The 27,311-nt window shown below is 40.4% G+C and overlaps 1 protein-coding gene across 3 annotated transcripts; it reads left to right on the top strand.

Annotated features, from left to right (window-relative positions):
• Window positions 1-1,681: 1,681 nt before the first annotated feature.
• pdpk1b (3-phosphoinositide dependent protein kinase 1b) lies at window positions 1,682-21,483 on the top strand. 3 transcript variants are annotated; one of them, XM_064322385.1, is made up of 14 exons: window positions 1,682-1,948; window positions 9,976-10,251; window positions 12,728-12,770; window positions 13,348-13,485; window positions 13,651-13,795; window positions 13,982-14,079; window positions 14,423-14,498; window positions 14,651-14,719; window positions 15,699-15,795; window positions 16,167-16,340; window positions 17,752-17,969; window positions 18,441-18,498; window positions 18,797-18,949; window positions 19,175-21,483. In XM_064322385.1, the coding sequence occupies exons 1-14, from the start codon at window positions 1,925-1,927 to the stop codon at window positions 19,286-19,288; spliced, it is 1,683 nt and encodes a 560-aa protein (XP_064178455.1). In that variant the 5' UTR covers window positions 1,682-1,924; the 3' UTR covers window positions 19,289-21,483. The 3 variants fall into 3 exon arrangements, with proteins under 3 accessions (XP_064178455.1, XP_064178456.1, XP_064178454.1); XM_064322386.1 differs by lacking the exon at window positions 1,682-1,948 and adding an exon at window positions 9,434-9,657; XM_064322384.1 differs by lacking the exon at window positions 1,682-1,948 and adding an exon at window positions 9,694-9,732.
• The last annotated feature ends 5,828 nt before the right edge of the window (window positions 21,484-27,311 follow it).

The following is a 27,311-nucleotide window of genomic DNA, read 5'->3' as shown; positions in this document are numbered from 1 at the left end:
ACCCCAGCATCAGGGCTGAAAACCTCTGTTCTAGAGGTACAACTGGGAACTGTACAACTTCAGGGGATGTGCTTGTTAAAAAGCTTATGGCCAGTTACTTCATCCACCAAATCATTATATCAGGTCCTCCAACAGACTACAATTCAAGCCAGCTAAACCACTGAATAATAATCTAAAACAGGAAAAAAAAAAAAAAAAAAACTTGCTAGAACCAATGACATTGCACCCACTCTCACACCCTGTAACCTTGCTTTACAGATGCTATAAAGGAGTCAACACAACCGGTCATTCCTAATAGAGGGAGGCACAGTGAATTGTCAGATTAAAGGTGTAGTATGTAAGTTTTTTAAAAACACTTTTGTGCATATTTGGTTACATTTCCTTCACATCCAGACAGATATGAATAAATTAAAAGATCTCAGATAAAAACTGGTCTCTCTGACTGCCCCATGCTCTGAAATCAGTCACTCTAAATTTAACTTTGCCTGAATCTTAACAACCAATCAGGACAACTCTCTGTAAGGAGGCCAATCAGGACACCCCTCTGCCTGTCAATCATGCTGCGTGTTCACAGCGCTGTCTGCCTGGAAAACAACACAAAGGTCAGAGAAATATATGCCAAAATTACAAGTCTCGCCTTTCACTACAGTGGCTTATACTGATAAAAATAAAAAAACAAGAAAGACTACCGAAAAGATTAAGACCAAAAGTGAACGGTTGAACAGTTGTCAGCGAGAGCTCAGGGACTTGAAGGGCTTCAAAAGTGATGCTGAATTTACAGTAGCCTATTTCTGCTAGACAGGCAATTATCTTGCTTGTTCTACTTCTGTTGGAATTTGTAATTGCGCTGAACTGTGTAGCCGACGTAGCTAGAAAATGTTAGCTAGTTAGCTGATGTGTTTAGCCCACTGTATGCTATAGCTGGGATGTACGTTAGCTGTTATCTTGTAGCTATATGTAGCTAGCTATGTTTATAGCTACTTATTCTGTTCAAACGGAAATCGCAGACTCCAGGTCCATATGCGTTTAGTGATGGTTACTTGACCTATGCGTCCCCAGTAACTTTGGGATTCAATACAATCAGCTATAAAAACTATAGCTACGTTCGTTGTTTACGTTACTACCTGTGAATGAGGCATGACGTGCTTCATTCTCCCTACTTTACTTTCCAGCGCTCTTGTCCTCTACTTATGACAAGCGCGCGTGCATGCGTTTGGAGGGAGAGCTAAGGGGAGGGAGTGGAAGATTTTTTTTTTTGTTTATTTTTTTTTTTTTGGGGGGGGGGTTGTTCAAAATCTACCTCTCTTTTGCTCGTTTGTTCAAACTTACATAGTGCACTGATAGTAATGCACACAGCCCCTAATACCAGATGGGTAAATTGGGGGGGGGGGGGGGCTATACCACATTTGGCAAACATTACTGAATTCGGATATAGACTATGAATGAAGGCGACTGCAGGATATGTAACTATTGGACATGCAGCCACAAAAGGTTTCACAGGAGCAAAATAACCTCTTGTGTGTAACACATTACAAGAAGCGTCGGGTGCAGAATCTGTAAATGTACTGTTCAATAACTGAAAACAAAAATTTTGTAAACGTGCAGCGTCATGCCCCCTCAGTTACGAAAGCTTGCGCAGACTAGTATTACTTGACAGCCTTGAAGTTAAGAGTGACTGTGCAACATTCAACGCTACTCTGCCAACTCTGGCGAAAAACGGTCGTTAGGTTGATTGGCAGCGAGGACGTCCAGTGCTAAAACACTGTGCTTTCCAGGGGGTGGATGCAGGGAAGTATCCACTCTAGTCGGTTGCGGTAACATTGTTGTGGAGTGACGTCACAGCTGGAAAATGAAGGCGCAGAGGCAGCCATTACTGGAGGCTCTGTAATTATTAAATCCAAATAAATACTGGTGGAAAACTTCCATGGCAAGAACCACTAGTCAAATTGTGAGTATTGCGACGTTTCCCTGACTGCCTGTTCGAAGCCAGTATTCAAGCAGAAAGATAATTTAGCAGTTGTTAGAAGAAATGTACGTTAGGCCCTCATTTTAAGCTGGGTGCCCGAGAAGGACTTCTTAGCTAGCTAGCAAGCTGGAGATCACTTGATTTAGCGCAAGCTAGCTGACTAGCTAACTTCTGTAAGCGTGCTAGCGCTAGCCAGTATACATTAGACATCTGTCTACCTCCCGGTAACACTGTATCAGTCTTGAAATAAACTTTCCCATTTTATATGACTAATACAGTGGTAGCGCGAGGTAGATATATAGCCAATTAGCTAGTTAACTGGCTAGCTTCTTTAAACATTCGGCTAAGCGGTTTTATCCTAGCTTCTAAGCTAGCTAGCTAGCTGACTGGTTTTGCGCAAAGTGAGCATGGCGGTTGATAGTTTGCTCACTACCTGTCCATTTCAAGTTTGTATTAAAAAGAGAACACAAACATACTATACGACAGTAATGGCTAACTCTATCTATCTGTCTACTGCTTGCTATATAGCGAAATTATATTGCATCAATCTGTGTAGCTAGCTAGCTGCCGAACTGGAGTTCGAGGAATACGTTTGATAAGAAGAACAAAATACTCAGTTGAATTGAAAGGCCAAATGCGAGTTGCTATGTGAATCGCCCTTGGGGTGTGTTGGCTTGCTAGCTAGCTGTTGTGAATCGGAAAATTCTGGAATACAATATTTTAGCGAGCATGGTAACTAGCTATCGCAAGCTAATTTGGCTAGCTAGGTGTCCGTAGTTTGGGTGACAAAATGTTTGGTTAGCAAACGTTGGCTAAGTTTTTAGACCGTATTAGGCTAACTAGCTATTGATATGTTTTAGCTATCATCTAAGTTAGCGAGTCAACTAACCAGTTGGCAGTTCGTAATAGTGATTGAAATGTAATGTTTATGGATTGTTTATGTAACGTTACGTTGACCTTATTGCTTTAACCGTGTTATTAAATTAACATCGACGTCTTACTTGTTAGCTGATATGTGTGGTGACAGGGTGAAAATTTGCCTGAAATAATCAAATGTGTGTGAAAGAGATAACGTAATGCTGGCTAACTGCAGTTGTTTTGATCCCAGAAACACTAGCTAGTTAGAATGGTCATTGTCAGGAAGTGTCGCTAACTGGAAGTACTGAGGCCTTAACATTGAACTCATGGTGTCTTTTTGTAGTTATGACAGTCATATGTGGTCTGTGCAAATAAAGTGGTATATGTCTCAGGTCATCTGCTTTCTGTATTCATATTCTACCCCTTGGTGTAGCCTATTCACAGTATTGGAACTAAAACTTGAATTACAGTCAGTAACACAAGTTGGTTAAAAAGTGTTAGTGATGTGCAAAGGGACATGGCAAGAAACCGCTAATTCCAGGACACATTTAATTCCTTGGACATCCAGAAATCATGTTCTACTCCATACACCCACAAAAAGAGACTGAAAGTTAGAAACTGTGAAGGGCCATGAGGAGGATTAAATTGGTTCCATTGAGTTTTGCTTGCAGATGGCTCCCTCTCCAGAAATCTCCTCCCAGTTAAACCACTTCTAGAGCACATTCAACAGGTGCCTGATGCCTTATATTCTTGATATGTGTACAGTTAGCCTACTCTTCTTTGGCCGTGGAGTATTCCACTGTGTGAATATGAGTAACCACTTAAGTTACATATGCTTCTTGAAATATTAAATGACCAATTAATAATTCTAGTTTAGCTGAAGGAATTCATGTTAAGATATATATACTTATGAATGGTCCTAAAGCAAATGCTCCTTATCAGAGTCGGTCTATTGTTTGGTGAATGAACTGGAACAGGTGGTATTTTACATTTAAGACAAAAAAAATTTAAGCAAGATTTGTAATGCAAATAAGTGTCACTATTTTTTGTGGGTGTGTTCCTGGGGAACATGCTTGTAGGATAGTGTTTTACGTAAGTAATGAAGCCTGTGAGCAGACCACAGCGGAAATTTTAGGCTATATGAAGAAATGTCACAAACCTTGTACCAAATAAATGGACCATTATAATTGGGTAATTTATTTAATGTTACTCATTTTATTTAGGTTATTTCCTCTTCTGAAAAGGCGAAAACGTTTCAGAATTACAGGAACAGAACTTGTCACTTAAAATGTAGGCCTGTGTCAGCTTGTGATGACGTCTTTTAAGCCATATACGTACCAATTCAGTTACTCCATGGTGTGAGGCTAACCATTTGTTTTTGAGAAAGTTTTCTTCCAAACTGTTCTTTTCCTCAGTGTACAAAAGCAACATACACTTATTTAAGGTGGCCAGAGAAGCTACTCTCTTTAGTCAGATTGATCACATTCTGACTGTGTCAGTGACATCAGAATTAACCCCTTGTATTGTTGGAGTGTAGTCAGGTGCTGTTGTGACATGGCTGAGAACCCTTTCATCTAGTTCATGTTTAATCTGGAATGGCAGCTGGCCAAGGCTTTCCCCTAATGGTGAGCCAGATAGAAGTACTTTTTAGTATCAGCTAGCTAGCTACTCATATTAGGTGCTGATCAGTTTGTTTGATAGGTAAATTACTGACTGTGCACTTTGCTTCGCAACACTGCAGTAGCTAGGTAACAAGCCACATGTAATTGCCACTAATCACTGTTGAGTAAATGAACGCATGAAATATAATGTATTTCAATAATTTATCTTCCTGTTAACCAATAATTTCAGTGCTTGCTAACTAATTTGCTACAGTTACACGCTGCACGTAGTAGTAGCCTATATTCCAATCCTTGGCACTTCAGACCTTGAAGCACCACACCCTCAGTGTGTTGTCATACCCTGCTAAGCAGGGAGAGCACAGCAAAGGTGGAATAGTGCTTTTGGTTGTGTTGTCTCTGAATCACCTATGAAGTGAGGTATTTTTGTAAGTCCACTTGGCTTTCAAACCTCTCCGGCACATTTTTAAAAATATAGTATTGTCTTTATTGTTAATTTTTTATGGTGCAAATAAATAAATACAAAACATATACAAAATGTCACTAGGATACTTACATGGATGAAAAAAACATGACAAAAATCAGCAAAATAAACCTGAGCTGAAAGGACACTGCAGCCACTGAATGTGTTTTTTTTTTTGTTTTTTTTAATGTATTTTGGTAGGCAAATGTCTAAGTGTGCGTTAACTGGCCGTGGCGACTCGGGGCCATCTGACCTCGGCAGAAGTTTGCAGTTTTGTGGAGAAAGAGCGGAGTTAGCGTGGAGCCGGCCGGCCGTGCGTCATGGAGGGGCCAGCGGCGCTGGGGCTAGCGGCGCTGGGCGGCGAGGCTCTGCTGAGCGGTGTGGAATTCCGAGCAGCCGGGCTGCACTTCCAGCCGCCTCGCTTTGATACCGCCGTTCGGTTGCCTGACACCACTGGCTCGCGACCAACTCATCTTCGTTTCCGTTTCAGCTCAAGTCACCACAGCCTCCCAGAGGCTATATTTGGGTCAGGGGAGGGCAGCGTATGCGATTTCCAGGCCCCACTGCACAGAGACAGAGGGTGTCACTGAGTGCGCTGTCACCCTCTGCAGTATGTTTTCCAGAAGCATAAAAACAGAACCCTTTCAGACAGATGAGATGTTAATTGAGCTTGGTGTTCTTTCTTAAATGCCAGGGAAGTCTTGGCTGAGACTAAGACCTGTTGTGTTTTAAAGCTGAGACTGACTATATAATCTTTTACTAATCAGCTCCACAAACCAACATGTAAACGGGTATAGTTTGTGCATTCTCTTGATGAGCAAATTCTGCATAGCTTTTAACTGGTTCCTTGTTTGTGTGGACAAACATATGGACAGCTGACTCAGTGACTTGACTCTCAACTTTATTGTCTTTCTTAATTTGTTTTTAGTGCAGCGTGCAGTACTTGCTAAATTCCACATAAAGGTGCAGTCCAAGTTGCTTTGTGGAGGCGTAATTCCTCGCGATTGCCACTGTCGTGTTTTTGTACTTTCTTACTGATTGTTTTGATATGATGACAGCTGTGTCGCAGAGGGCAGAGAAAGAATCGCTGAAACTTTTCCCCCTCCCGGCTGTGCATGTGCTAGTCATTCACATTTCATACCACATTTCAAAGCCCCTTTAATCCAAAATTAATATACAAATGGAATTTTTTCCGCAAGGCCTGACTGACATTTACAACATGGCTGCAGCCAGAGAGGCGAGTTTGTTATTTAGTCAAATTCTGAGAGAGACCGTGGCATTCTCTTTAAGACATGTTAGAACGGGAAAGTACAATGATCTAATCCATTCAAAAAAAAAAAAAAACAGTTTCTTTCTGTGTGCCTGCAGCGTGCGCGGGGCTGGTCTGTGTAGTCAGTGTGAATCATAGCTGACCTTGTGTAAGACCTTTCCGGGGCACAGGTCCTGGAGCGCTCCTGTTTACACAGTCCCAAGTGATGGTTGCGAGCAGCCCCAAGGAACAGGTGACAGGTCTCTGATAGGCCCTTTCAATAATCACCTCTTGTTTTCATCTGTTCAAAGGCTATAAATGGAGGTTTATGTAAGAACTGTTTATGGTGCCTTCTGTAGTTTTATTACCGCAAACAGCCATGTTTTCCTACTGATTTGAATTTGCGTTGATAGTTTTCCATCTTAATTGTACCATTACACTGTAAAATTGGACACAATTGCTTGTTTACGTTATTGCTTTATCTTTTGGATGTATGCGAAAGTTATAAGATCAAGGACAGAATCTTTGCTTTCAAAAAGAGTCATGCGATTAAAGTGATTGTAACTAGTTATAAATGTGTTCATGAACTGATATTGTTTGTTTTCTTTTATCTGCTGAATTCTTTCCATTCCAATGAGTTGATGTAATTGCATACATTAGAAGCAGATAGAACATTGATTCTATTAATGTTCTGTTCGGCTAGTCAAGAAGGGTTTTGGCCCATGTAAGCATGAAAATTGAACACTATCCTTTCTCTGTGTCATCTGGTTCTAAGAATGTAAAGAAAGACTTAAAATGGAAATGGTGGCCAGCTGTAAATGTTAGAGTAACCACTGAACCTGTGCTCTACAGGTAATCATCCATGACCCCAAATTGGCCAGGCCAGCAGTGATAGGTACATAATGTCAGGAGCAAAATAAACAGAATAATTACAAATTAAGCTTCTTTTTTAAATCCGTAGTTTATTATTAATTTTTTTACTCACTGGAGTCTTGTTCGTTGGCGCATGATTGGCCATAGGTTTGCCCACAGAGGGAAGGTTCCAGCAGCCATCTCCCGCCTCTGCGGCGGCTCCTCTGAACCGCGCCAGGCGTGCTGTCCTTACCGTAGCTGCGCGGCTCAGAGCTAGCGGACGGCGAGCGTTGAGCAGGACAGAACGGGTGCGGAGGAAAAATGGGGCGCTTAGCGCTGTCAGGCATTCTGCAGCAGTGTGTGTTATGACTCGAGCCTCGCGCAGGTGTTCGCCCAGCATGGCCCTTTATTTTCTATGTGGGATGTTTCCTGTAAAAATGAATAAATGCTTTTGTTGAACCATGTGATTTTTCTGGGGCTTTGTTCGTGCTCATTAAAGTCCTGCCTTTCTTTTTACCTGGCCAGCGCGGAATAGACTTCACGGTGAAAATCGGAGATTGCTTGACCGTCCTTGTTTTCAGTGAACTGGCAGCCAAAGTGTTTCACCTACGAAAATGTATGAAGTTTTGAAAGAATGTCTTTTCACTGAAGGTTTAATTGAAGGCCTTTTCTTCAGTGTTTTAGAAAGTGATTCTTGTCCATGCTGGTCTCACTGGGCTGCCCCACATCACATATGAAATGAGCCTATGTACAGTTCAGCATCAGCTAGACGCTCTCAGTTGGAGCACTCCAGAAATCAGAATAAACCTCCTGCATCTTTTATACGGATGAATAGCAGTACTAGGGAGAAAAACTTTTTTATTGCTACCGCTCTGATCAACTCACTTGTTCAGTACATGTGCATTTAATAGCAAGTCATGACATGGTTTTGGTATCTTTACATCTTCAAAGAAAATACTTTGGTAAAATACTACACAGGATGTATATCTGTGTTGTGTACAGTGTCTGTACTGTAGCAGTCAGCCTGTATTTTGAACATTAGCATTTTCTTGGCAGAAGTAAAACCATTCTGTCTGGTTTCAGCAGTCATATTATTCCTGTTGCCATGGCACCACTGATTTAGCCTATTGCAGAAGTGTCTGGCCAGCAGGAAAGTGTTAGGTTTTTTTTGTTTTTTGTTTTTTAAAAATTTGTTGTGTTTTTTTTGAAGGGAGAGTATACGTTTCAGAAAATGTAGAGCACATGCACAAGATTAATAATGATACTTGGCTGGGATATAAAGCATGACTCATAGCAACAGCATCCAGCCCAGGGGCAGTAGAGGCCATCCCTCGCTCAAAGCATACGGTTTCTTTTTATGCAGTCTTGAAATGTTTAGGCCTACCCCCCCCCCCCCATTCTATGGGGTTCCTCCCATTTACAATATGTAAGATTTTTTTGCCCATTGATCGTCTGTACCGCATGATAGTCACGTCTGGACATTTAAACAGACGTGCTTTTCATCCTCTTCCCAGTAAGCTCAAAAGTGAACATTAGCCCTAAGCCTGTGTACTATGCCAAGTAGGTATAGTGGTGGTTTAGAAAACTTTTGAATATACTTGATTCACAGTATGGGCTGGTTATGTTTGAATTTATGAAGTGAAAGAGTAACCAGATATTTACTGGTTTACTCTCTGTATATTGTTAGCTGGTTTACAAATGCTTGTCTTGCGGCTAACTTTAGGGTATTTTAGATTAAGAACTATTGTTTTCAGAGTTGCTGGGCATGTATGTTACTTATACTAAATAGCTAGCTGGTAATGACTGCTGCATACTTTTCAGGTGCAAGTGGTAATTTAGCTGCGCAATTGGGGAAATTGATATTTTTATTTAGTTTTTTATCAAGTATCATTTTCTCTACATTTGACCATTTTCACTTGTCAAACACTTACTAAACCCTTGATGAAATCCTAATCCCAGCCCAATTCTCACTTACTCACATAAATCTGAACGATGGGTTTTAGATCTTCAGTGTTCCAGAATTAATATGTACCTCCGTTAAGCGCTGATGTTGAACTTGACTGTAATCTTATGAATTTCCCTGTTATTAAATTGAATCGGGATTCTTTAAAAACGTATTTATATCTACTTCCCGCGGAAAATGAGCTCGTTTCATAGTAAATAAAGTGCTCCGGGTGCCTTTCCGACGAGCGAAAGAGTGACTTCATTGGTGTTGTTATATGCAGTTAGGCCATTGTTGGTAGTCAGCGTGTTTTAAACTAAACAGTCAGACAATGTTGTGTTGTCTTTGGTGAAAGCTGTTTTCACACGGATGAGTTTGTTTGCAAAGGGGCAGACCCGGACGGTTTCTGTGGTTGGCAGTGTTTTGCTATCCTGTTGACGGAGCGGTGCCTTCTGCGACAGGTGTCTGGAAAGTACCAGCCTCACAGTGCCTAGTAAAACTGGATGCTGAACCTGTCAGTTCAATTTTCTGCGATATGTTTGTGTTTTTTTGCCCCGGTTGTTTTTTGTTTTTTTTTCTCTAAATGAAGTGTCGTTTCTTTCAATCGGTAATTGTATCATAATCATAACTATAAAAGCAGCGCTGCAAGAAAATGGGCTCATATTTTTAAGAAAGCAACATGACGCAACAAGCCTTCATTATGTGAAGGTAAGGAATTCGCCAGAGGACATGAAATATAGACACCCTTTTTTTTTGATGATGACATCCAAGAAGTACAAGAATGTGAGTTTTGTTGGTCAAGACTGTCCTGTGTCTTTGTTCCCATGTAATCTCACTGGAGTAACACATCCCAACCTGGAGTAACCCTTGAAATGATGTGAGGTACAGTCAGAGTCTCTCTCCTCACTGAAGCGCGGCTTCTGCTGATCGGTTCCTGCCTGTTCTTTGGCTCAGTTGCCTTCCTCTCTGCTCTCAGGTCTGCCGGTGTGACATGGCATTCAATCCTCCCTCGTTTTCTCTCTGCAGTATGATGCTGTTCCCATTCAATCCAGCGTTGTCGTCTGTTCCTGCCCACATCCATCAATGGTAGTAAATCACCCAGACTCCAGCTCGCCGCTTGCTGTCCCGGGCGCAAGTAGCAGCCACTGTCCCAGCATGGAGGGCCCCACCACCGAGCCCAGGGCCTCCCCCAAGACTGCTGACAAGAGCGCCGAACCTCTGCCGCAGTCCATACAGCCGCGCAAGAAGAGGCCGGAGGACTTCAAATTTGGGAAGATTCTAGGAGAAGGCTCCTTCTCAACTGTGAGTAGTCGGGGTTTTTTGGTCAGAGCAGCTTCTTCCCTGCTTTGAGTATTTGATTGCCACTAGGGGTATTGAGGTGGGGAAGGCTGAGATTTTATCATGATTTTAATGGATTTTACATGGCATAACTTTGAAAGCAGAACCACCATTTGCTATTAGCAGTAAGATACTTACATTTTAAAGGATGTTTCTACAGAGCAGGGCTGTATGTGACCGATACAACATCAAACGTGATAGGCTTGCATATCTGAACAACATTCTCCTAATCCTAAAAGTGCACTGGTAGCGATTGCAGATATTTTTTTTTTTTACTCCAGTCATATACTGCACATATTTTATTTGAATGTGAATTGAAAATTAAAAATGACAGTAGTAACACAGAAAGGAAGGAAGACCACAAGCACCTGTCGTTCGGACTGCAAGGGGCTTCTCTTCTTAATATCCAGTGATCTTCACCCCTCTCTATAGCATTCAGTAGGTCTAAACAAGAAATCTGTGTGTGCAGCCATAATTAATGGGAAAAATATCTAATAAGTGATCTCATTTTTTTTTAATTCTAGTTGAAGTAAGTTGAAATGGAATTAATTTATGTTTGGTTTTACCAACATACTATTAGCCACAGGGGTATTTTTTTGGCATTTTAGTTGCAAATGTTGGCTAAATTGTTTTTTTTCATATTATGTGCTTAAATGCTTATTAGCTTTTCTTTAAAACTATCATACAGTTGTGTGTTTACCCCCCAATTATTAATATAAGCATGAACTCAGACCTGCCAACCTGCACGATTTTTGTGTACCAACCACGCAATTCTTGGTCAAAATACGCAGGTACGAAATGCCAGCTGAAACTACGCAAAAAACAAAGCCATATATATATATTATTGTAATTTAATTACGGAAAACAATCATTTAATACAAATAAATACCGTACATTTATTCGGTATTTAAACTACATCCCTCGGATTGAACCAGATGCTACGACCTTGTGCTTGTGGTTCTGTAACCCCTCCCCGACCCACTCAACATCCACTGATACGCAGCGGTACTTCATTATCCACCGAGGCGTCACGCTGCATTGCTGAGGTAAAATGGGAACTGGGGAGTAATAATCAAGCACAAAAATGTGACCGTAATGTTAACATATAAAACGTTAAAACATGTTCGGTAACTTTACGAGATGATGCGTTTCAAGGGGTATATCCTAATGAGATAAATTTGTGTATATAGTTAGCCGTAGTAGTAGCTCGCATACGATTTAGCCTCGTTACGAGACGTGTGAATAACTGATGGAGTAATTTAGCTGCAGTAACTCAAACGCTACGAAGACTCTCTGTTCAAACTTTGAATCGCGCACGCTCTGTTGGAGCAAAGTGACCATTGCCAAGGCGTTTGACTAAAGACTGCTAACGTAGCAAATAATTCATGTTAGAAAATAATAATGACGTCAGATGACGAGAATACTAACAAGGAGAGAGAGAGCAGCAGACCTACTAAAAAGAAGTGAGTCCATGCTCCCCAGAAGTTCCTCGCAAAATATCAGGAGCAATGGCCGTGCCTCCGCCCCTCCGCACCATGCATTTTGCACATTGTGTAATTATGATTTTGACATTAGCCACCTTGGAGCTTCAGGTAATAATTTAGCTAAACCTCTAGTTACAAAAGCCTACATTCCTAGATAATTTTTCAATTGAATACTTTTTTTCATTAGGCCTATATGATGTGTGCCTATATAAGCTGATTCAATTATTTAATTATTAAATAAAAATGGAGATCATGAACAGAAATTTGGTTTTATTCAGAATTGAGTGTTTTACATCGCAACATAAGTTTTTTTTTACATTACAACATAAGTTTCTGTAAATACCTGAAAATGAAAACATATGTTAGAATATACAAAATAAATTATTTCCATTTTATAAATATTTAAGCAATCACTACGGTTATATTGATGCAAATATCATAAATCATGAAATTGTTTTAACGTGTCTCAACTTTTGACTTGCAAGTATATCATAATATAGCCCAGTGCAGTGCAAGTGATATTTTAGAATCAGGTCAAATTATACAATTTTGCCTGATCACTTTAACAGTCAAAACTAGAATTATGAAAGGCTTGTGTGTACGTGTGTGCATGCAAAGAGAAGTGGTGTGAAAGCATGTGAACGAAGCATTACACTGACTATTGTGGTACTCAAAATATTTTCCTGAGGTTGGCAGGTCTGTGAACTGTAAACCAGTAAATTGATGCAAAATAAGCCATGGTCATCTTATTAGACACAAGACTACCTTCTGTGGTAGTCTTGTGTCTAATAAGATGGCCATGGACATGAATGATTTTGAGATTGGGTGATGATCTAAGATTTTTTCCTCAATATTTGTGTTTCTATTATAAACAATGTTTGTTTCAGTTACGTGTGGCATATTTGTTTGGTGGCTTGAGCTCTACATATGACTAACCAAGTTATAATATTTGATAGGTTGTACTGGCAAGAGAACAGTCAACGGGAAAGGAATATGCAAGTAAGTACTCAATATTAGTGAATGCAGAGGTAGGCTGCTATGTAAAATTCTATTTATATTCCTTCACTCAGTGTGTGTGGGGGGGTGGGATATGAATGTGAAACTTCAGTCAAACTAATCTTCAGTCTTGCAGTTATAGTCATGATATTGTAGTGCAGTGGTTCTCAACAGGGGAGCCGGGCCCAAAAGGGGCCCCTAGGGAGCTGCCAGGGGGGCCCTGAGATGATAGAACATTATTGAAAGCTTCAATTACAAAACATCAAGTCATGAGTAATTATTCAACTAAACAAATAATACAAAGCAAGAAATTAATAGTATATAAAATATGACCTTTTTAATTTCTGTAGATGTCAGACTCATTTGTTTACTATGAATGGGGAAAAGGAAAAAGATTTTTGCTTTGTAAATATTTGAGGATTACAAAAATGGGGGGCGGGGGGTGGTCCTGGAATATTTCCATGGACACGGGGGGCCTTGGGGGCAAAAAGGTTGAGAACCACTGTTGTAGAGCATAAAAAACATTGTGACTTCTCTGTGAAATATGTATATTAATTCCCTTCGTCTGTCTGCCCTTCAGTTAAAATCCTGGAGAAAAGGCATATCATGAAGGAGAACAAGGCGCAATATGTGAAAAGAGAACGAGATGTCATGTCCATCCTAGATCACCCATTCTTTGTCAAACTCTACTTCACATTTCAAGATGACGAGAAGCTGTGTATCCTTTCACATTATGACAGAAGTGATCCAGGTCACAGATAACCTGCAGAGATCTGACATCACTGCATTGTTACTGTAATACAAACATTGTTACTTTAATTGGATGTGAGCGTGTGCAGTACTTTGTTTTTTCAGTCTTTTTCCCTTTACGGCTGTGACTCAGATTTTGGCCTTAGCTACGCTAAAAACGGAGAGCTGCTTAAATACATTCGCAAAATAGGTTCATTCGATGAAACGTGTACTAGATTCTACTCGGCTGAAATAGTTTGTGCACTTGAATATTTGCATGCAAAGGGGATAATTCACAGGTAAGCCTTGTCAAGTGGTGATGTCATGCTTTTTGTGTGGACAGCACCCACATTTTGTTCCCACAGTCTCATAAATATTTTAAATTGTGCTACTGTCATAAATGCTCATGCAATCCAGAATCATCCTAACATTTTTTTTGCCAATGGAGGTCTTTACGTAGATTTCTGAAAGTGTTTTTCTTTCAGGGACCTTAAACCAGAGAATATTTTACTGAGTGAGGACATGCACGTCCAGATAACAGATTTTGGAACAGCAAAACAGCTGCCTTCCGATAGAAATCAAGGTAAGGCCACAGCTTTCGTGTTACCACACCCTTTGCTGTCCTGTTTGCTGCTATTCATTTTGCTGTGTTTATACATCCCCCTGTCATCATGAAACTTAACAACCCCTGGGCTTTTATCAATGTGCTGCTTGCCCTTTAAAGATCCATATCTAGTCCTAGACTCGGAGAATAGTAAAACGCTACACACAGATTCTCCTTTTGTTGTCATGCAGTGGCAGGCTCGTCGTGTTTGTTTGCTCTCTTTCACTCTTGTTCATTTTTGCCTTGTGATATTCTTGAGGAAAGATGGGATCAAGCTTTCATTGAGAGTGTCTGATTGTAATCATGTTGTTATTTTTTGCAGCAAGAGCAAACTCGTTTGTAGGAACTGCACAGTACGTTTCCCCCGAACTGCTGATAGAGAGATCTGCCTGCAAAAGGTAATTCCAGGATATTTTAGCTGTTGCAACACCATCCCAGAATCCCAACCTTACGAAATGTCTTGTATGGATATGTATGCATTTCCTGAGCAAATCTCTGGGATGAAAAGCTTGTAATCTCTCATTTCTGCCTTGTTCTGTGTTTTTTTTAGCTCTGACCTCTGGGCCTTAGGTTGTATTATCTACCAGTTGGTGGCAGGCTTACCACCATTTAGAGCTGGGTGAGTGCAAATCCAATACAGACCCTCACATCTCTTTGTTTATTTGTCCTTTAGTTTGGTAGCTGCCATCTCGGTTCTTCCTCTAATTTCAACCTTGCCTCTGCTGCTTTGACCTGACTGTTATTTAGAGAAGCAAAAAGAGAAAAAAGAACTTGTCAAAAACACTGAAATAACAGGAAGCAATGGGTTGTGTTTGTAACTTGTTTGTGTAAAGCGTACTCAAAGAGCCAGAGAAACCCCAGTCACATGGTCAAACTGTTTTACAGTTAAGCTGTGCCTGGCAAATCAGCATGTAGCCCCTGTGAAAACAGTCGAGAGAAGAGACCAGTAGTGCAGCATGCATGTGTCTCTGAATGTTCTATGTGCTATTGGAAGGAGGATGCTCCTTGAATCTGAATGGACTGGCGATTGCCTTCCTAACTATTTTACTTCTGTGGCATATGCCGCTGTTCCCTCTGCACGTGACAGTTATTCCTCCAGTGCAATGGCTGCACACCTTAGCTTGTTTACTGCAGTGAGGGAGGGTGTAGACTTGCATGTTGGTCTGAAATTGGTGGAGAACATTACGATACAGGGCCAGGCCCAGGCCCGTGGATTGGGCTGGCACTTCTGAATTGTAAAATAAAGGATATGAATTGATATTTAAAAAATATTTTTTAAATGGCATGGAACTGGCATTCGCAACGCAAATAAAATTAACTGGAAAAATATGTAGGACTTGTTTGATGGTTAGGTAGTGATTCCATTTACATAGCTCCTCATATAGATGAGTCATGCATTACGCATTTGAATGGAATGGTAAATGATGGTACAGAATGAGGCAAGATTTCACACCTTGTTAAATTCAAAATATGTTATTTTTTTCTGGGTGTTCTGAACCTTATTGTTTTATTGGGAGATGTTTGAGACTCTGAAAGAGAGTTGTAATGGAGACATTGCTTTACAAAATGTTGATGAGATCTTTTGTCTCTGTAAACAGGAATGAGTACCTAATATTTCAGAAGATAATAAGGCTGGAATATGAGTTCCCAGAGAAATTCTTCCCTAAAGCAAAGGATCTTGTCACTCAGCTTTTGGTAAGCCATTTTAAGTGTTTAAAAGCAAACTTTAAAAATGTAATCTTAACTACAGTGCAGTGCATGAGTATTTCGACAGTGATACAATTTTTGTTGTTTTGGTTCTGTATTCCAGCACAATGGATTTGAAATAAAACAATGAATATGCGGTTGAACTGCAAACCGTCAGCTTTAATTTGAGGGTGTATACATCCATATCGGGTGATCTGTTACAGCTCTGTTTATTTCTTAGTTCATAGAAAATTCTAAGTAAAAACAACTGCCTGTTTGTTTTGGTTTGTGGTGCGACTCTGTTGCGTAAATAGTGTCCCTCTGTCCATCTGCCCTGGAGCGTGTACACTGGGATGATGCTGCTTTTGTCTTCACTTCAGTCCTTGGACCCGGCCAACCGGATAGGCTGTGAGGAGATGGGCGGCTACGACCCCCTGAAGGCCCACCCTTTCTTTGAGACCATCTCTTGGGAGAACCTCGACCTGCAGACGCCCCCCAAACTCACCCCCTACCTGCCCGCCATGTCTGAGGATGACGAGGACTGCTATGGAAACGTGAGCTCGCTTGTCCTCGCTTCGAAACCCAAACAACGGCTCCGCCGTTGCTTCAGGTCGTTTCGCAATACATGAAAACAAAGTTGTGTCGCCACACTACAAAGCGCAACATGTCAGCGATTGGTCGAGCGGTTTGTTTTGAATGTTGTTCCTCTTTCAACACGATTTACGCGAATCCAAACCGTCTGAGTAGCGACTGTGGCTCACAGCCCTGCAGGGTGACAAACAGTCGGCTTTAGCGACACCAAGGGATTGGGGGGGGGGAGGGGGGGTGGCGGCGGTTCAGCTGGCTCATCGCTCACTAGTGACCCCAACTGATCGAGCCCCTTGCATGCAAGTCCACCGACTGAGCCTGCACATGAAGTGTCTTCCTCTGACTCATGTATGTGTGAGCCGGACTGTTGTGTGATAAGAAACGGAGGCGTTTCAGAGGAGAGATGCTCGTCTGTGCTTTCCTCTGTCTATAGTCATTTGAAAAGTGGAAGTTGAAACAGTCAGCGCTGATATGTACATATATTTGGCCATTCCAAATTGGGGAGAAAAGGGGGAGATTAAAAAAAGTCATTAAAAAAAGACTTGCTTGGCATTGCTCATTGCAGCTGACCCATAGCACTGAAATATTAAGGGCCAGACTTGAGACTGGAAATGCTGCCAGTCTGTATCACAGATATAATTTACTGTCTTTGCTCTTATTCGTAGATTTATTTTTACAATTAGCACAAACGTATAGCAATATAAAATCGACCAACTGACAATTAACTCTAACTAAAGCTTTTAGCTAGATGCATCAAGCACATGTCAAACTAGAGTGTTTAGAGACCAAAAGGCACTTATTAATTTGGGTCATAGGAGGGAGCGTAAATGCCACTGGCTTTCAGACATTTTAATTTACGCATTGCGTTTACTGGTACATTATGTAGAATAAAATCAAGGTAGGTTACTATTGTGTTATTTTGGAAAATATTTAGATGTATAATCTTTCAGTTTGTGTTCATCTGTTTATTAAATTTGTAATCACATATTCATTTTGACTGTTTGACAAATGTTCCTGTCTGCTACGAAAAGAACTGCAAGTCTGTGGTGTGAAGAACTGGTTCATCCAAGCAAGCACTTGGCCTGACTTTTAAATTATGAGAAAGTCACTCTATGTATTCCTTAAGGCAGGGCTGCCCAACTCTGTTCCTGGAGATCACTGTCCTGTAGCTTTTCACTCCAGCTCTAACAAAGCACACCTCATTCAACAGCTAGAAATCTCATTCATCTGCTAATTAGTAGAACCAGGTGTGCCAAATTAGGGTTGAAATGAAGACCTACCGGGTGGTAGATCTCCAGGGACAGGGTTGGGCAGCTCTGCTTTTTAAATGAGATGCTGTATGGAGATGGAGGTCTTTGTGCCCTTGTGCCCCTGCAGTACGATGACCTCCTCAGCCAGTTCAGCAGCATGCAGGTGGCCCAGTCCAGCTCCTCACACTCCCTGTCTGTACAAGAGTCGACTCCTCCTCAGAGGTCCAGCAGCAACATCGAGCAGTACATCCACGACCTGGACAACAACTCCTTCGAGCTGGACCTGCAGTTCTCTAATGAGGAGAAACAGCTTCTGCTGGAGAAGCAGAGCAATGGAAACCCCTGGTACGTCCTGACCCCCCCCCCCCCCCTCGCCCGAGGAGATGGTGAGGGTTAGGGTCTGGGAAAACGCTCTTGTGCATCCTGTGCCAGAAGAGTTGATTGATCACCACCTTTGTCTCACTCACTTAATGTCGGCATAATAGCCAGTAGTTGTTGGCATTCACAACTTGCGTTTGTGCTTAGAATTTCATTTCATTTTCATTTCATCTTTCTTCCATCTAGTTGAAATTTCAGAACTATATTTACTCTTTAAACTGCTTTTAATGGAACTCCTTGCTGTATATTTCATTTTTATATTGCATATTTGATGTTGTTTCCTTGATTTGTATTGGTTTCTAATTTTACCGTTTTTGTTTGTTTTTTTTGTTTGTTTTTTTTTTCAAAAAGCTGGTACACCACTACTGTGTTATCAGGCTATTGTGCACTTTATTCATATATTTCTCATTGTAACTGTCTTTTGCTTTTTTTGCACAGGCACCAATTCGTAGAAAATAATTTAATACTCAAGATGGGGCCAGTGGACAAACGGAAGGTATGTGGATATGCAGTCGAGGGTTGAATTTAAATTCACATTCATAAACCTGAGTTCAGTTTTCCAACTTGGTGTGGTTCCTTGTAATAGCTGTCAGTGTGAGTGAGATTACTCCAAATGGGTACAGAATTGTTGCAGCTTTTTGTATCCTGTCTTATTTGAACTCAGCATAGCTCCCTCTGGTGTACATCACGTATAATTGCATAGAGGACAGCATTGTATACAACCAGCCTCCTCCTGTCTACTCTTGGCAATGAGCTGTTTTTATTTCATTTCCATTTCATTGTGTCTATGACAGGGGCTGTTTGCTCGCCGGCGTCAGCTGCTCCTGACGGAGGGGCCCCACCTTTACTACGTGGACCCGGTCAACAAGGTCCTGAAAGGGGAGATCCCCTGGTCCCCAGAGCTGCGCCCCGAGGCGAAAAACTTCAAGACGTTCTTTGTTCACACGGTAATTTATAAATACAGATGCCGTTTAGGTCAAAGGGCTGCGGTGCATATGACAGCTAATGACTTTAATTCAAGGATGTGTACAAAATGCATGTCCATTTTGTTTGGAGAAGGCCTCCCCTCGCGGTAGCACAATACGTAGACTGCAAGAAGCGAGTGATTCTGAAAAGAGAGACTTAAAATCCTAAACGCTCACATTTAATTCTTTGTTTTCTTCCCCCCGCAGCCCAACAGGACATATTATCTAATGGACCCTAGTGGAAATGCTGACAAATGGTGCAAGAAGATTCAAGAAGTGTGGCGGAAGATTTACCACAAGCACCAGAACACTGGCGTGTAGGCCTAGCGCCCTGGAGGGCTGACTGGCTCCCGCTGCGGCCGGACCTCCCCTTCCGCGCCTGAGGCTCGTCAGTTCAGAACCATCTTGCCCTAGTGCCCATCAGCACCACGGTTTTAACACCTCTTTTAAGGCTGGCTTCTTCACTTTGTTTTCCTTCTGTAATTAAAAAGAAAGAAAGAAAAAAACAACTACAAAAATAGGACAAAAACAGACATAAGTGGCGTTCAGGGTTGCTTTGCTTGTTCTCTGTGCTATCCGAGCTTCAAATGCGTAGCGTCACGTGCAAACGAAGATTCAGCTGTCGTGCATCTCTGCTCTCCATCTCCGGAAAACCGCGAGAGGAAAAAAAAACGAAAAGAAGCGGCCTTGTGTGTCGACTGCTTTTTTTGGATTAAAGTAGAGCTCCACGCGTACACGCACCCAGAAAATGTAGAGCACAGTCCTGGTTGGGGAGTGGAGGGGGGGCGGGGGGAGGGGGGGGGGGGGTTGGGTACAGGGGACAGGGGACTTTATTTCTGTGACTTCTCATTTTGTAATCACGGCTGTCAAGGAGCTGTAAACAGAGAAACGAGCATACAGTATGTTTTCCTGTGTTCTTTCCCTTCCTCTTTTCTGGCTTTTTTCAGTATCCGCAGCTTGCAGTCCAGTCCGCGATGGCTCACTTCATTTTGGTTTTAGAAATGATCACAGGTTTACAGTGGTACTTAACATTTAGCATAGGTGTCTGTGCTTAAGTAGGGGTTCTGGGTAGACTGACAATTTTCTGTCATTAATGCTATAAAAATACAAACAAAAATGCAAGTGCAAAAAAAAACCAAAAAAAAAACGCGTAACTCGCTTGTAATTTTGTTCACCACAATACTTGCGTAGTCTCCCTGCATGACCAGTTGAAAATTGCAAATCCTGTAATTTGGCCCGTTGTGTTTTTCAAAAGACACGGGGGCATCACAGATCTGTTGCTGAAAGTAGTTGACTAAAGTTAAGATGGGTATTTTGACTGAGTTGACAACCATAGATCGCATACCTAAAAGATTTAGCTGTACTTATGCCAGTAACTGGCATTTTTAACTGCAGTTTATAATCAAACTATTGTTTTTGTTTTGGACAGCATGTTAATATTGAGATTCTGTCCAAGAATGAAATCATATGCTGTCCACCATGTGTAAAACAGCTCTAGTATAGAAGTGTACTGTTCAACAGAATTATTACTACTATTACTAGGAAGCAATCGCAGCAGAACTCTTCGGTAGAAGTGCAGCTTGACACCTTTGCCACTTTTAGATGATGATGTTTTTGACCTGTACAGTTCACTTCACGCCCAGTTTACAAAGGCATAAATGTCCAAAAACTTGGGTATCCCTACATCTGACCTAGCCCATATTTCAATTTGATTTTGATTTTTTTTTCTCCGTCTGTTATTCGATGACGCACTGCGAGAGGTCCCTAATGGATTGGCTATAGCCATGTTCTTACGGTCGAGTCAGTCTGCCATGAGTGACTGTGTGTATAGGAGCAGCCTCAGACTTGTTTAATCAATGTGTTTGGGTGTCAGCAATATGCTATTTGGGCCAAATGGCTGTTTAAATTGCTGTATCTACCTTAAAAATAAGCAAGTACTACAGGAAGTGTTTATTTTTTCTTGCTAGGACATTTTTATTTTAGGTTTTTTTTTTTTTTTTTATCAAGTTGGCGGCAGTCGGTTACATTGTGTATTTAATACTCTACCTGGTTCGTAACCGACTAGAACTGTGATGTACAGATGACGTATTATTGAAATCTAAAGCAAGTAATGCAATGATATTAGGACACACTTTTTGTATTTTTATTCTTGTATAAGGTTATTTGCTGGCTATTGTTTAGCCTCTAGTTCATTCTGTGTTATTTAAATTCTAATATATGAATCATATTTGGATTGAAGTCATGTTCAGGGGCCATGTTGTGTATGTATTGAGATGTAAAGCCTTTGAATGTGAATAATTATTGTAAACTATGATATTTTACAGCTTTTTTTCTTACTATATTATATACATTTTCTATTTGGTCAGTGATTTAATCATATTTCTCATAATTTAATGAATCTGTTTTTTCTCTTTCCCATTATTTGTGCGCTAGGTATAGTTGTTGAATGATGAATTTTCCACGTAATGCTTGGTAGTCCTGTAATAAAAGCATGTAGGGTTTTAGGCATACAATAATACCCTGTGTCTGCTTCCTTTTTTGATACACATATTTAACATGTTTAGGTTTGTAATGTGTCTTCAGATGAGCCAGAATATCAGATTTACAGAAAAAGTTGCCTTCATTATGAACTTTTCTTTTTTGGAAACATTTTTAGGAGTATTATTGCAAACCCAGAGTCTTGTCAGGCATCATTGCAGTAATTAAAGGATGGTTGAAGGAAATTCATCTGGCTAAACACTGCCCTCTATGGGCAAGTGTAATGAATGGCACACTTTGCTACGCCAACATAGCAAGAGAAAGAAACCCATCTGTAAAAATAAATTGGTAGCATTTATTTACAGTGTGCTATTTACTGTACACACGTTGAAAAACAAGTTTGCCAGCTGACCAGCATTTATTTAGTGTTATTTTGCCTTTTTATGTAAGTTTCTGAAAAGTGGGCATATATTGAGAAGCACATCTAGAATTTGTCCTGGAAAAGGTAGTACTGTATTCCGCATTAAATTGCTCAACTCTGTGAACCCAATAATGTGTTGACTGTAGTTAAATCCCACATGATGATGTTCAACAAGGTTATTTTGAAAATAACCACAATATTCTATCAAATATAACATGGGTATTGCTAGAATGTGAATAGCTCTAAAAGGTCAAGTAGACCTATCTTTACTGTGGTCCTCAAAGGAGCAGAAGATGCAGGCATACCATTGGCAGTGGTTAACGTAGATTAATCTGCATAAAAAATGAAAAGCATACTGTACATACATTGGGATGGCAAGTAAGCCATCTGTCAAGTTACGCCATGGTGGGGTGTGTCCCATACCTATACTGCACAGAGAGTTTTGCCCTTTTCAGAGTTTCCTACAGAAATAATCACAATGACCACAAACTATCACCCCTTAAGAACATTAACTTCTGTGTCTTACTACTTCATGTAAACAGAATTCAGATACAACTTCACAAGCGCACACAATAAAGACCCTAATGGGTTATTTTTGCCCTTTTTGCTGCTGATTTCGTCGTCACAAATGCACCAGTCCCACAATGAAGATTGCTTCACATTGGGCTTTAAGCTACATCTGCCAATAACAACATCTGATCAAAGTGGCCAGGTCAAAAGTTGCCTTTTTCTGATTGACACTGCAGTCCACCAATCCCTGCTTAGAAATGGTTGCTATGTACAATTTCCTTCGACATCTAGCGTTAACATTGTAACATCATTGTTTCTGATAGTGGAAAGAATGTTAGCTACAAGTTCCAAAGCTTCTTCTGGCGGTGTTGATGGGGAACTTGCTACACAGACATGTTATCCTTAATGTTTTGGGGGAAGGTTGTTATTTTCATTCCATTCCTTTAGCAAACTTGCAAAAGTGTCTGTTGTAGATAAAACTTTGTGGATGACTGCACTTGCCGCTTGCAGCTTAATGCCAATACCATAGGCTAATCTAGGCAGACACACATACATTTGCTCAAAGGTAAGATATAATTCTATAATTAACTGTAAAAGCTATATTAATAACATCAGATAACATATCTAGTCTATTACCTAGTTAGCCGAGTAATTACATCAAATGGAATCAAAGTTGACTTGTCAAATACACACAGTTAACCTGCGAGTGTCCTTGAGTAGGCTTTTTAAACTAAAATAAGAAAAGAAAAGATAGACAAGAAAGTGGGGAAAAACAATTTTGCTGCCAGAACAGGTGGGTGTTGCATGTAATTCAATTCAGGCTATGTAAATTCAATCTCCCATAAGGGTATATAGGGCATAGCCCTACAGGTAGTGAAAGTTAGTCCCCATCAGACCAACATTAGGTGCAACTAGCTCTGGAGCACAGCTAACATTAGCGAGTGTTTGTTCGGCTAGGCTAATTTTTTTGGCAAATCTTGCTGTGGTATTTTTTTATTCCAACAACTATTTGGTAGCTAATGGGAGATAATCTTCTCCAGAATTTTATCATTGGAAGACCAAACAATATCTTCCCCAACACCGTCGATGTAAGGTGTAAGACTGACACACCTTGAAACAAACTTAACACTGTTAAAAAGGTGCATAAATATTTTTCTGCATTTTCACAGTTACGCTTGTGAAGGCAGATTTAGTGATTTTCTTAAGTGATAATGGTCAAATTGACCGCTATGATGTTTCTAGTGTTAACTACTTTTTAACGAGGCTACTGTAGCTACCTTGTAAATGCCACATTTTAAAATGTATGCGAGCTAGACCTATAGAACATCTATCAACATACATACAATTAGTAGGTCTAGTGTATGCAATAACCCATTACAAACACACCTTGATCCATTTTAAATATGACATATACTTTAATTTATTTGTAATTCATGGTAAAGGAAAAATGACTGAATCCACGCCTATTTGTTTCTTTGTGCTATAATGTGTGTGTTTGCATGTATGTATGTGCATGCATGTCTCTCTCTAGATTTCAATTATTATATGCTAAGGCATATCTATGATGCACTGGCAATCTCTGTCTTTACACATTTTTGTTGAATTCCTGCAGCTTTACCTGTATTGTTATTCTAAAATGTGTTTTGGGCATTTCTGGGTGTGGAGGGGTGGGGCTACAGAGCCTGTGGTTTGGGATCAGATTTCAATGGAGTGTTTGTTGCTACAGCTAGCAAGCCACTGTAATGGCCCAGATAGAGGGAAGCAAGAAGACAAGCTGCCAGGGCTTGTTCAAGAACTAGAGTTACTGTAACCTTGGAATTACTTTTCCTCTGTGGTGTCAGCTGAAGTTCGCCGAGGGGATGAAAAGTGACGCGCAGCTGGCTCGTTTTCTGTTGGGTCTATATGAGTAACTTTGGTTCTAGCTATGCAGTTAGGGTTGACAGACATCCAGCATTTGACCGGAATGTGCGGTTTTCAAATTATTTGTACATGCCCGGTTCATGGTCCCAACTGGACAATGTAGCCTAATGACCAGTCTGAGTAATTGATGGGAGAAATTTACCAGTAGTTTCCAATGAATTTGCTTGTCTGTGACTCGGTCAGAAACTCTTTGATTGTAAACACAGGCCAAAATATCCTGCATGGGATGTCTTAAATTAGCTTATCTTATGGTTCATACATTTATATGCATTAGTCTTATCAGTTACTCATAACAAACACAAAAATAAATTATATCTCACACAAAAACACATTTTCAGCATACAAAAATTAAAAGTTACTCATATGCATACATAGCACTGTCCATAAGTCATTAATTAAAATGTGCTAAATCTATGCCTGCCATTAAAAATATTGATATCAAAATGTTGTCAAGTTACAACAAACAATTCTGGCTATCTTAGCATTGCTCTAATTCAGAGCAAAGCTACCCAAAGTTTCCTAAATTATTTCATGTAACTTGGCCTGTGTTTTTTTTGTCTTACCATCTGAAGAGAATGTGGTCACAAATTTTGTTCAGATTTATGACACTGTATTTAATAGGTATGGTTGTGGATTTGTTGAGTTTGGGTTTAAATCCAAGTAAAAATGATTCTGGTTTAAATTAATGACAATTGACTATCATACAACATTCTATTGTATGCCTGTGCCAGCCTGGGCCATACAGCCACTACAGATGATTCAGAATTCTGCAACCTTCCTGAGTTCTCACACGTCACTCCCTTGCTGAGGTCACTCCACTGGTTACCGGTCGCCGCCAGGATCAGGTTCAAAGTCCTGACCCTGGCCTATAATGCAGCCAACAGGACAGCCCCTGCCTACCTACAGGACATGATTCAACCCTACACGCCAGCTCGACCACGCCACTCTGCTGCAGCAGGACCACTTGCACTCCCTGCCATCCGAATGAATGGTTCTCGCTCGTCCCAACCCCAAGGCTTCTCCACCCTAGCTCCCCAGTGGTGGAACAAACTCCCCGTTCCTCTATGAACCACTCGGTCATTGCCCATCTTTTGTCATGGTCTCTTCAGATGCATCTATAAAGACTGTAGCTTGATTAACTATCACTATTCTGCAGGGGACACCAAATCTAGGATTGCTCTTATAATTTGAATCCTAATTTGTCCTGTAGCACTTTCATGTTACACTTGAATCTCCATCCAGCACTTATATTGCACTTAGATCGTTACATTGATGTTGTAGCTTGTCATGCCTCTTTGACTTACAGTACCTTTCTGACCTAGCCTATGTTTACTTTGTGAATCTATGGACTTAATGTGTTCATGGCCGTGAATAACAGTTACATAATGAGTATTGCACCTTGTACGTGTTTTGTAGTTGTTCCAATGACCTTCGGTATGTGCTTCTTGTATGTTGCTTTGGATAAAAGCGTCTGCCAAATAAATGTAATGTCTATTCATTTTTATGAAAGTATGCTGAAATTAGATGCTATATGTGTGGGGACACAGAAAGGTGATATGTCATCCTTCATGAATTATGACACATCTCAATAATTATTTTAAGAACATGGCAGTAGGTCTAGCACTGGAGTAGGGAAGTTTCATTTCAACATGAAGTTTATGTCCAATGACAGAAAACAGTTTTGAACTGTGAAAGATTTCCATGGATATGAGTTTATGTGTCCACATTCAAGGCATGAAAAATATGCCCTGGGGTTGCTTTTAGGCCAGGTTATGTCTCTAAACATGTATGAATTAGTATACCAGTCAAATAAATTGTTAACTGCAGATGCTAAATATTTCCAATAACCTGGCTGAATTTGAAAATATATAATCACAATTGTGCTGAAATACTATGCCAGGTTATGGTCTATTTATTTACATAATAAATTGATTTATGGGCAATTCACCGAAAAGGGTGATAAAAAATAAATGCTAAAATCGAAAAGTATGGTGCACATACGAATTTAAATATCAATTATTTATTTACGATTTTGAAAATGCATTTTAATTGCGGCTATGGTGTGGCTGTGACTACTACTTTTTCTGTCTTTGAATAATATGAGACATCATGAGCTACACAACTGTCCCACTCCACTTTCAAAGCTCTTGTCCATTTTGACTGACAGACATTTCTGTCTGTGCTCCATTTATTCTAGCGGGCAATTTCGTTGCATGTCCAGGAAGCCTAGCCTGTGTACAACAATTAACATAACTGAGATGTTTCTGAGCGCTCTTGAAATATAATACGGCTGTGCAAACCTAAATATATGTACCTAAATATACCATCATGGCGGAAGTGTAGCACAGTGGGTAAGGAACTGGGATTGTGGCCGAAAGGTCATAGATTCGATTCCTGGGTAAGACACTGCCGTTATACGCTTGAGCAAGGTATTTAACCTGAATTGCTTCAGTAGTCTATATATTCAGCTGATACAATGTTTTAAAAAAAAATGTTGTGTAAGTCGCTCTGGATAAGAGCGTCTGCTAAAATGCCTGTAATGTAATGTGAATCATCATCTATTCAGGCAGATTAAGGGCCATTAAATAATGTGTGCAACAACTGATCATTTTAATCAGTTAAAGAAAAACAAACTTAATTAGTCTGAATTCTGTCTTCACACCGATAAGTATGTATATGAATTGCCTATCTCAAAATAGAAATATTTATGCAATTAAATCATCGTAAATATTTTAGTAATACTTATTTGTAAATACGTTGTCATACTTTATGTTAACATATTTGCAAAATTTGGGTAAGTGCCAAGCTAATGTTTGCTCCTGCCATAATCAACGTCTGAATCCACATTGTTAGAACACAACATTAGCACTCATAAGCACTATCTGTTCTGGATAATTGGACAGTGACAGAAGGCATGCAAAAAACAGGGCAGAACACCATTGCGTTAGCTACTAACTTAGCTAATGTTAAAGCAGTGAGCAAGGGAAAAAGGAGTGGCAATGCTTTTGCTTGTAG

Source organism: Anguilla rostrata, chromosome 2 (assembly GCF_018555375.3).
Source record: "Anguilla rostrata isolate EN2019 chromosome 2, ASM1855537v3, whole genome shotgun sequence".
NCBI classification, from domain to species: domain Eukaryota; kingdom Metazoa; phylum Chordata; class Actinopteri; order Anguilliformes; family Anguillidae; genus Anguilla; species Anguilla rostrata.
This window is presented reverse-complemented; position numbering and strand designations above follow the sequence as displayed.